At 45.2% G+C, this 11,206-nt stretch overlaps 3 protein-coding genes across 6 annotated transcripts in view; 2 read left to right on the forward strand and 1 right to left on the reverse strand.

The window, feature by feature from the left end:
- LOC123513520 (dynein axonemal heavy chain 2-like) overlaps window positions 1-2,384 on the forward strand; it is a 37,134-nt gene extending 34,750 nt beyond the window's left edge. For 2 of the 3 annotated variants that reach the window (XM_045270732.1, XM_045270735.1), the window contains one exon: window positions 1,091-2,384. The gene's annotated coding sequence lies outside the window, so the exon portion shown is untranslated. The remainder of the gene's footprint in view (window positions 1-1,090) is intronic. The other variant, XM_045270734.1, reaches the window with a different exon arrangement.
- LOC123513521 (uncharacterized protein B0416.5-like) lies at window positions 1,187-7,567 on the reverse strand. Of its 2 annotated transcripts, none has more exons than XM_045270737.1 (11): window positions 7,415-7,567; window positions 6,826-7,035; window positions 5,236-5,394; window positions 4,944-5,054; window positions 3,400-3,508; window positions 3,184-3,322; window positions 2,896-3,094; window positions 2,405-2,557; window positions 1,973-2,129; window positions 1,460-1,588; window positions 1,187-1,335 (listed from the first exon to the last, which is right to left on the reverse strand). In XM_045270737.1, exons 2-11 carry the CDS (start codon window positions 6,979-6,981, stop codon window positions 1,187-1,189), a joined length of 1,461 nt encoding a protein of 486 aa, XP_045126672.1. In that variant the 5' UTR covers window positions 6,982-7,035; window positions 7,415-7,567. The 2 variants fall into 2 exon arrangements, with proteins under 2 accessions (XP_045126672.1, XP_045126671.1); XM_045270736.1 differs by having other exon boundaries at window positions 6,826-7,053; window positions 7,415-7,566.
- A 1,994-nt stretch (window positions 7,568-9,561) lies between these two features.
- On the forward strand, window positions 9,562-10,668 carry LOC123513444 (Y-box-binding protein 2-like). The gene has a single exon (XM_045270602.1). The coding sequence runs from the start codon at window positions 9,562-9,564 to the stop codon at window positions 10,666-10,668; it is 1,107 nt and encodes a 368-aa protein (XP_045126537.1).
- The last annotated feature ends 538 nt before the right edge of the window (window positions 10,669-11,206 follow it).

Raw genomic sequence — 11,206 nt, forward strand, 5'->3', positions numbered from 1 at the left:
GCAGACGGACAAAGATTCGGATCTTCAAGTTGCTGGTGATCCCTGTCTTATTCTACAGTTGTGAGACATGGACGCTGAACACCGATCTGAAGAAGCGAATTGATGTCTTTGGTACGAGATGTCTTCGCAGGATCATGGGGTACCGTTGGTATGACTTTGTGTCAAATCAGCGGTTGCTCTGAGACTGATTCGAGGCCGATTACCAGCATAGTCCGTCAACGCTAACTGCGACTATATGGGCATGTGGCACGCTACCCGGAAGCCGATCCTACATATCGGGTTGTCTCCGAAAAGGATAACCCAGCATGGAGGAGGCCACAGAACTTATGGCTGCACCAAGTCGATGCCTTCTGCTGGGAGTTACTTGGCATGGGAAGGAAGCCTGTATGGAGACTCGCGAGGCGTGACCGCCTGGAGTGGCGTCCATAGGGAAGGGTAAGCGACGCGTTCCTGGCGTATGCCCCTCATGATTGGTTGATTGAAAGAGATGAGGGAAAAGGGAAAAAAAAAAACATTTCTGACAGTGGTTATAGATTCTATCCTTATTTTATGTTTATCTTATTATCACTTATTTATGTATATTTATGATAACTTTTGAATAGTCTTGCATTATTTTTGGAATTTTCTTTTCATATACGCTTCCTCACTGATTCTTGTGGATAGCGCGATGAAATGCTGGACATGTTTTCGTCAGTTGAGTCGCGTTGCAGAAAAAATCGTGAAACGTCTTGAATGTAAGACTAGCATCTTGACATTGATTTGTTTTATTATTTGTATTATAATTTTTCTATTTATTTATCTATTTTCTTTTATTTCATTTTTTTTTATTTATTCGTCATTACTCTTTTCACTGATTTATTTTCATTGATTTTATTCATTTTTCTAATAAAGCCATGGATGGCAACACAGTAACAAAACAAAAATATATAACAAATATATATATATATATATATATATATATATATATATATATATATATATATATATATATATATATATATATATATATATATATATATAATCATCACCATCATCACCATCATCTGTATTAATCACTCTTTCGCTCATCTTTAGTTTGTATTTCTCGCAGACCAGCAAGTGGACGAAAAGTGAGGACCAGTGGAGTCCTGGCGGGGCGTGGCGGACTAACATGGTCTGTGGGGCTCCCGCAGCCACAGCAGCTGAGTCATCGGCCACAGGTGGAGGTGGTGGGCTCGGCGGTGTCGCTCATGTCGGTGGTCTGCTCCACCTCTCGCCGCTTGTAGGGCGTCCGGAAGAAGACAGTGAAGAGGATGACGATGAAGGTGAGGACGCCCATAAGCCCCATGACCACACCTGCAGGAGACCGGAGAGGCTGACGTGAGCAGCAAGTGGTGCCGGAAAATGTAGTGGTGGTAGTAGTAGTAGTAGTAGTAGTAATAGAAGTAGTAGTAGTGGATGGTAGTGTGGTCACACTCACCCGAGTAGTCTCTGGCCTGCAGGTCGGAGGTAATGTTCTTGGTACACACCTCTATGTCTTGTAACTCTGGCGGCAGATCGCTGGAGAGAACGTTCGCCGTGTAGGTCATGAGTACACCCAGAATCTGACCTATTGACGGACGGAAATGAGGAAGGTCATCCATACTTTACATGTCATATGCTTTGCCACGAATGTTTAGTGTGTAGTTATCTGTTATAGTTATACAGGGAGGAGATGAGCAGCGAACAAAACACTTGTGTTTACCACATGCACCGATGGAATCATACACAACTTTCGTATTCCACATTGACAAATGAAAGACTGCACAGAACCAGTGATGCGGTTACCACTTAAAGTTCATGTTAATGAACTGTGTTTTGAAGGTAAGAGCGAGTCTGAATAATGCTTGTTAAGGTCATTGTCCGTAGGATCAGTCCATTATAAGATGTCAAAGTGTTGATGAAAATTATTATTTATGAATATTTGAGAAAAAGAAGAGCATTGATAGCTCACCAGTCACAAAGATCAATGTAGTGCTGATGGTCTCCTCCACAGGGTAAGTGATCTCCACTCCTATCTCCAGACTAATGGGGTACACTCCAGAGCTGAAGAATCCAAACAAGACACTGAAGATGATCAGAAGGGCGTGCTGGCCGGGCACTAAGTAAACCTGACAAAAGAGAGACGGGAAGGTAGTTATTAATGTTTGCTGCTGGGTAAAAGCCTCTCATGGATATGAAGGCTACAGACCGCAGGCCAGAATACCAGAGAAGACCACAAGTACTTGCTTGAGAAAGAAGAAAATTCTTGCACAAATTTCAACATGGAATTAATCTGTAGTTCCCTCAAAACAGCGTGTATTAAATATTAGATTATTACTTCAGAAGCACCATATGATTACCTTTAATAAAGTAACTGTGTCATAGACAGCACCACATTACTAACCTCCATCAACATTATGGTAAATAACACTCCAAAAGCATTGCCAAGCTTCGTGATTTCCGTTAAAGCCTTAGTACGATTTTCCACCGCTGCTATGGCAATCGAACCCACTAAGCCTGCTATGTTGAAGACGGCCACCACCACTCCGCTGAAGAACTGCACCCGTAGTGTGGAGACCAGTGTGAGTCATGAGCCGCAAAGATACAGCAGTACATGTAATGAGGATGTCAGATATCAATTTGGAGTAAGAACAATAAAGTTTTAAGTTTAGCACTTCATTCTACATTAACTTTCTCCAGAGGCAGCAGTGAATCATTCTAGTGTGACAGTGTACATTATTCTGTTGTTAAGGGACACTATGCTCAAATAATTTCAACTTCTGTCTTCCTGCAGCCTCCCGCCTGTTTAAGTTACAATTATGATGACGGCCACCTTCGTAAGTGGTTTTTTTTTTTTCATATGAGAAGTGACAGTGTTACAGTGTCGATACTCACATCACTGTATCCCTTGGAACACAGCATTTGCTGCGACAGTGTAGTGAGGCAGAGGTAGAAAGCCGTCATTACTCCGGACATTATGATGAGACCAAGGAAGGAAGGAGAAGTAAAAGTCTGCTTGAGCTGCTGCAGGTAAGGAGCTCTGGCCGTTGTCCCGTGTTCGGCGCTGCGACTCGGTGGTGTTGGTGGCCTCGACCTGCGGCAAGTAAAGGTAACCGTGTGAGATGAAGGGACGAACTGCCCTATTCATTCTCATCGTCCGTCTGTCTTCCCTCGTTCACCCACCTGGTGACACAGATCAGAGTGGCAATCTCGGCAAGAAGGGCCAGCCCGCCGTATATGTAGTTGAGGGTCGGAATCTGCTGCTTCTCCGTCACCACAATCGGCGCCATCACCTGGGCCACCGAGATCCCCAGGGCGGGAACTTAGGAAACAATGCGTAACAATGCTAAAAGTTTCTTCATATGAAAACAGCACACTCGTAAATGGAATGTCACTTACAGAATGCCATGATGGCTGTTGCTACCATGCGTTCGCCGTCAGGGAACCAATTCTGTGTGACCTTCGTGACAATAAAGCCGATGAAAAGATGCCCCGCCGATCCAGCGGCCTGTATAGCAATTATTAGGAATTATTTTTTGCTGTGTTTGTGCCTTTGTTTTGTAGTCTGCAATGTACGCCTATCTGCGACAATCCAGTTTTCAAAGCCTCAAACACACACACACACACACACACACACACACACACACACACACACACACACACACACACACACACACACACACACACACACACACACACACACACACACACACACACACACACACAACACGCCCGGTAGCTCAGTGGTTAGAGCGCTGGCTTCACAAGCCAGATGACCGGGGTTCGATTCCCCGGCCGGGTGGAGATATTTGGGTGTGTCTCCTTTCACGTGTAGCCCCTGTTCACCTAGCAGTGAGTAGGTACGGGATGTAAATCGAGGAGTTGTGACCTTGTTGTCCCGGTGTGTGGTGTGTGCCTGGTCTCAGGCCTATCCGAAGATCGGAAACTATGAGCTCTGAGCTCGTTCCGTAGGGTAACGTCTGGCTGTCTCGTCAGAGACTGCAGCAGATCAAACAGTGAATTACACACGAGCGGGGCTCATAATGTCCTGTCTCCATGTCTCCACACACCGCTTAGTGTAGTGGTTATCACGCTCGACTCAAAATCGAGAAAAGGGTTTTGAGTCCTGGGAAACGGCGAGGCAAATGGGCAAGCCTCTTAATGTGTGGCCCCTGTTCACCTAGCAGCAAATAGGTACGGGATGTAACTCGAGGGGTTGTGGCCTCGATGTGTGTGGAGTGTGTTGTGGTCTCAGTCCATACCCGAAGATCGGTCTATGAGCTCTGAGCTCGCTCCGTAATGGGGAAGACTGGCTGGGTGACTAACAGGCGACCGAAGTGAATTACACACCGCGTAGTGTAGTGATTAGGTAGCACACTCGACTTACAACCGAAAAACCCCGGTTTCGAGTTCAATGGACGGCAAGGCAAATGGGCAAGTCAATGTGTAGCCCCTGTTTAGCTAGCAAGTAGGTACGGTATGTAACTCGAACGCTTGGGCCCTTGCTTTCCTGGTGTGTGGAGTGTGTTGTGGACTCAGTCCTACCTGAAGATCGGTCTATGAGCTTGACCTCGCTCCCTAATGGAGAAGGCTGGCTGGGTGACCAGCAAGCGACCGTGGTGAATTACACACACACACACACACACAACACGCCCGGTAGCTCAGTGGTTAGAGCGCTGGCTTCACAAGCCAGAGGACCGGGGTTTGATTCCCCGGCCGGGTGGAAATATTTGTGTGTGTCTCCTTTCACGTGTAGCCCCTGTTCACCTAGCAGTGAGTAGGTACGGGATGTAAATCGAGGAGTTGTGACCTTGTTGTCCCGGTGTGTGGTTTGTGCCTGGTCTCAGGCCTATCCGAAGATCGGAAATAATGAGCTCTGAGCTCGTTTCGTAGGGTAACGTCTGGCTGTCTCGTCAGAGACTGCCAGACAGTGAAACACATACCTGTCCGATGAGGCTGACAACGTACTGAGTCCAGAGGTCTGCTATAAGACCCGAGGTGGCCACGGCGCGCGTCAAAGCTCCCACACAGTTAAGGGCAGAGCCGATGTGGACCTGAGAACAATGTCAAGATGTTTGTAGCAGAGCAGCCTCCCCAGAGCTCAGCAGCACCTCAGGACACAGTGAGGTGCCCTGAGGTGCTGACCTTGCTGGCCCCTTTTATTCACATTTTTAAGTTTTGTCAAAGGCAGTGGAATTTTCATCAACATTTTTGTCTGACTTTGTCTCTACTCACGCCCACTTTCATGTCGAACTTGTTGAATATGTAAGTGGAGATGGAGGAAAACGTGAAAGGCAAGATGAGGTACACCTGCGAGAACCAGGTGATGTCGTACTGCGTCACCTCGAAGTAGTCAGCGGCTTTGTACGCCACGGGGGCCACGTTAAACCCCATCTGATGCCAGGGAGGATGGTATTAGTGTGTGTGTGTGTGTGTGTGTGTGTGTGTGTGTGTGTGTGTTTACCTAGTTGTATTGTGCAGGATTCGAGCGGGGCTCATAATGTCCTGTCTCCATGTCTCCGTTTATCGAATTTTTCTTTAAAGTTATGCACTCTTCATCACTCAATGCATTCTACTTTTCCACCGTTCTATGTGGAAAACTGTATTTTCCAATATCCTTCACACACTGCCTCATCCTAATCTTCTTTACATGTCCTCTTGTCCTTCTAGGTTTTTCTATCACCAGCACCAGGTCTTTCTTGTTTATTTTTTCAATGCCATTTACTATTTTATACATTGTTATTAGGTCTCCTCATTATCTTTTATCTTGTAAGGTTGGCAGTCTCATTTCCTTCTGCTTTTCTTCATATGTTAGGTCCTTTAGTTCTGGCACCATCTTTGTAGCTATCATCTGGTTTCGTTGTAATCGTCTTATATCCTTTTTAGAGTTCGGTGACCACACCACTGCTGCATATTCCAGCTTAGAACGTATCATGCTCGTAATAATTTTCTTCATCATATCTTTGTCCATGAATTGAAATGCCACTCTAATATTAGTCAACATTTTATATGCTAATCCAAATAACTTACTTATGTGTTTTTCGGGGTTCAGATTTTCCTGTATAATCACTCCCAGATCTTTTTCCTCTTTAGTCTTCATTATTTGTTCCTTTCCCATCAGATAGTTCCATACCGGTCTTCTCTTACTCTTTCCTAGTTCCATTACGTGACATTTATTGGCATTGAACTCTAATTTCCACTTATATATATTATCCTGCAGCAGCAAACAGTCCTCTCGGGTTTAGATTACTCTTAGCAATTTTGCATCATCAGCAAACAACAATATAACTGTTTACCCCATTTTGAGTGTCATTTACATATACCTGGAACATAATGGGGCTAACATTGACCCTTGTGGCACTCCACTTGTTACTTTACCCCAAGATAATTGTCTATCTCTGATCACAGATCTCATCTCTCTGTCCTTCAAATAATTCCTTATCCAGTCTAATAAAGTTCCTCTCAGTCCTCCTATGCTCTCTAACTTCCAAAGTAGTCTGTCGTGAGTGACTTTATAAAAATTTTTTTTTATTTCTATATATACTGAGTCCACCCATCCATCTCTACTTTCCAATCCTTCTATTACTCTTGAGTAGAAACTTAATAAGTTGGATACATATGACCGTTCTGTCCTAAACCCAAATTGTCTGTTCGATATAACTTGTTCTTCCAGATATTTAACCCATTTTTCTTTTATAACTATTTCACATAACTTCCCAAAACACTTAAGTGACATCGGTCTGTATAGTTTAATGATGTGTGTGTGTGTGTGTGTGTGTGTGTGTGTGTGTGTGTGTGTGTGTGTGTGTGTGTGTGTATCCTCACCCCTGTGTTGGAGATATTGAGCAGCATGACTGTCACCATCATTGCCCAGCGCCTCTTGTACGCCGTGTATGTGACAGTCTCGGTCTGATCCTCCTTCAGTACAGCCTGCGTGTTCTCCATTTTCACCTTTCTGCTGCTGCTGATGCTGCTGCTCATCTTATGCTGATGCTTCACTTTCTTGTTGATTCTGCTGCTCGATCCCGTTGGTCACTTTTTTCAGAGATAAGACTGATAAATAAAGCGATATTATTCGCACCCAAGGTATTCATGATAAGTAATTGATGATATATATATATATATATATATATATATATATATATATATATATATATATATATATATATATATATATATATATATATATATATATATATATATACAACATGACGTCTCCCTCATCTTAAGCTTTAGCACGGCAATACGTTATCCATCTATCACAATGCAGCCTTGCGTTAGTCACCCTTGGTTCGGCTCACACCTTCCGCCAAGGTCATCACCGTCTCTCTTTATTCCTGTAATTATATCACTTTTCTGCAGTATCTACCCTTTACCCCCGTTTTTCATATGCCCCGCACTAAGAACCACTGACCTACATCGGGCGCAAAAATTGCACCTCGCTACTCTCGGCCATCATACGAGCTTTTCCTGCAGGAGACAACGCAATACTTGCACCAGATCCACGAGCACAGGCAGACACTTGAGTGAATAGGTGACGTCCCTTCGTCCTGATAGCCTGTCACCTTTGCTTGCTGGACACTTTGTGCCGGCTTGAGCTTTGCCTCTTTCTACATCCCTTATCTGTTCAGTTTTTGTGTAATACGTAAGTGGATTGGAGTAGGTCTCTGTGCTCCATCAATCTTACCATCAGCTATGACACTTATCACTGATAGCTCAAGGTCTCTGTCGCGTGACCACCTTCTCTAGCATTAAACATGAGTTGATGGAAGTGTTGTTTCAAGGTCAAGCAAGAAGCTTTATTCCACGCTAGGCCTGGTTATCCTCGTGCTGGAAGATGATGGCAGGATTGATGTTGTAGCGAGCAATACACGTGATGCATACCAGACCAAATACATATGACATATTGTTTCACTCACAGACACTCACTGAATTAAGTTGTCTATAATGACCAATTAGCAATAGCAACATCAGAAACAACATGGCAGTGCTGCATTACCGGTTTCCCTCTGCTACAACCCAACTATATGCTGCCATCACACACACACACACACACACACACACACACACACACACACACACACACACACACACACACACACACACACAGTATAGTCTTTGTGACACTGAGTGAGGCATGGGCACTGGCACTGCCGTTGGCACAACTGCCATGCCAGGCCTCTGCTTTTTTTTTTTTTTTTTTTTTTAAGCATGACAGAAGGCCAGCTAAGGGCAACAAAGTATTAAAAAAAAAGGCCCACGTAAGTGTTGGTTCTCTAAAAGATAAGTACAGAGTTAGCCAAAATTAGGGAGCAAATGTCTTGATACCTCCCTCTTAAAAGAAGTCAAGGCGTAGGAAGACGGAAATACAGAAGCAGGTAGGGAGTTCCAGAGTTTAACAGAGTAAAGTATGAATGATTGAGAGTACTGGTTAACTCGTGCGTTAGAGAGTTGGATAGAATAAGGATGAGAGGAAGAAGAAAGCCTTGTGCAGCGAAGCCGCAGGAGAAAGGGACACTGCTCGTATTCCTCTCCAGCTTCTGGCGTTTCAGCGACGTCCTCAGGGAGCACAGTGGGGCGGTGCCCGGAGACGGGTGAAGAGGTGGTGATGTTCCTGGAGACACTCTCTGACCCAAAGATATTGGGTCACCCTCAATTTCAAGGATCACTTAAATGGGCGGAGTTTGTGCTCCTGCTTGTGAAGTAGGAACAGAAAACTGGGAAGTTAGCTGGAAAAGAAAACGTGGTACTATAATAGGCGATCAAGTATACTCGACTATCCAGCTAATTCAAGACCAAGGCCGTCTCTTCCTTCATTAATGTATATATCTTGTCTACACGCTTCACAGCACGTAAGGAGACTATCTTATTTCTTTTATACAATGAAATAAGCAAAGTGTACCATAGCTGCAAAGAAAACTGAGAGTGAGAGAGGGAGATGTCCACGCAAGGACAGTCAGACTGGAACTGACCGACCAGACTCTAAAGGACCACGACTAACACCGGAGTCCTACGTCACGGCAAAATTTATCTTCATTATAAGAGGTAGGCTCTTTTAGGTCATGGAGCGTAACTAGTTGCGAGGCAGGGCGTTACTAGTTTGTTGATATGCAATTGCCTGTGCCTTTAACTAATTTTGTGGCAATGTATTGTTGAATGTGACTTTACTTTCCTAAGCTTTCATCATCGTTTGGAAGCTTTTGTTCTTCCCTTTCAACTAAAATTAATACGTTAAGATCTGCCTGGACAATTGCTATATCTTTCTCCCTCCTCTCTCGTTCTATCATTGCTTATATCAAAACTTATTTCAAATTGTGTTACTTGTAAAGTCAGAGGCTCATCACAAGGACAGAAGATGGCAGACCTGCCCATTAATAGATTAGAACCATCACCTCCATTTACATGCTCTGCAGTGGATTTCTTTGGCCCGTTCTATGTAAAAGAGGGCCGTAAAGAACTTTTGACATATGGACATATGGAGTGTTCTTCACCTGTATAGCACAGGACTCACACTCTCGTTCACCACTCACACGACACCACAGCCCACCATGCACCTCTGTCATGGCCCCAGCTAGAAGTTCCAACGACGACGAAACCACTAGTCTGGCAGACCACCTTCCCGGACGAGTAAAATGGTATAATATCAAGGCGGGCTATGGCTTCATTGAGAACCAGCAGACACGGGAAGACGTATTTATCCACGTCTCGGGTCTCACACGGTCCCTAAAGAAGGATCCTCCAAAAGAAAGTGACGAGGTCGTCTTCAACATCTACTACGGAGAAAAGGGACCCGAGGCGAGACACGTGGTGAAGAAAAATACATCCCATACGCCACTTCACCCTACAGCGAGGTGCACGCGTAACACCGCCGAGGCTCCAGAACTCTTGGAGGCGAAGATCCTAGCTTGTGTGTTTACTGCTAAGGCTATTGCAGGAGCAGATCACCGTCACCTGCAAAGCCTTATCCCTCTCCTGCTGAAACACAATGGTCTCCCCGCCATCCATGTACCGCTACTTGCACTCGCCCCACCTAGGCGCCAGACGCAAACACTACAGCGTCGCTCTCACCCCGAGAACATAGGAACCAGCGCGCGAGTGGAGGAAGCAGGGGAAGTGGAAGAGGAAAAAGACGATGGCCAGAGCGACAACAGCACAACAGAGAGAGGAAAACACGCAGAAACAGCTCCGAAGGAAGAAAAGCACAGGGCCAAGGAGGAGGCGTGCGTCGATGTGACGGATGAAGACGGAGACGAAGAAGAAGACGACGAGGACGAGGAAGTGGACGTCTTGGGAAGCGGAAGCGAAGAGACGGCACCTTCGCCCCAGGCAACCAAGCAAAATCGTCCCTCCGACCCCCAGCCGCCCTCAGGCAAGCAAGACGACGGCTGGGTAACCAAGGAAAAGCGGCGACGAAGGTCTCACGATGACCCGTATGTGCTACCAAAGGACAGACGAACAACTACGCCGTCAGTTGCCCTCAGAGAGTCACCCACCATTGCGAGGCTGAGGCAAGAAAACCGGTCGGGAAGAGTAGAGGAGGACCTGCTGACTGGCGCCTACATCCACGACGGAGATCGCTTCGTGGGTTTCATCAAAGGATACTCAAAAGCCGGCTACATGAACTACCCGTATCCAAAAGGAAGCGATCAACCAGTGAAGCGCAGTTAACACAGTGAAGTGAAGTGCAGAGACCCATTCGCTTCTTCACAGGTAATGAAGTTAGCGACACTGTGTCTGACACGTGCCTGGATGGGTGACCGCTCGGACCAGTGCAGTGCGGCCGATGCGAACCTGGACGGGTGACCATCTTCTTTTTATCTAAGTACAATGTATTTTGTATTTAATTTTTTTATGCATCTATGTAAACATTTAGTTTTCTTTTATTATTATATACCAAAAAGTAGCAGGCTGGACCGCCCAGCAACTTTTATCTTTGTTTTTCTGTATTTCTGCTTTTGTATCTTGTACTGTACCACCCCTTGTTTGTATCTCCCCCCTCTTTTCTCAATAAACTTTGAAACTTTGACCTGTATAACATGTAGCGCAGTGCATAGAAACAGCCAACAGCATGGATACAAGTTCCTTCCTCAGTGCATATCGTCGCTTTGTAGGACGAAGAGGGCCTGTCAGGCAGTTGAGATGTGACCAAGGAACTAACTTTGTAGGGGCTAAATCAGAATATGAGAAGAACATGCAAGAAATTGAT

The sequence above is a fragment of the Portunus trituberculatus genome, chromosome 36 (assembly GCF_017591435.1).
Source record: "Portunus trituberculatus isolate SZX2019 chromosome 36, ASM1759143v1, whole genome shotgun sequence".
Taxonomy (NCBI): Eukaryota; Metazoa; Arthropoda; class Malacostraca; order Decapoda; family Portunidae; genus Portunus; species Portunus trituberculatus.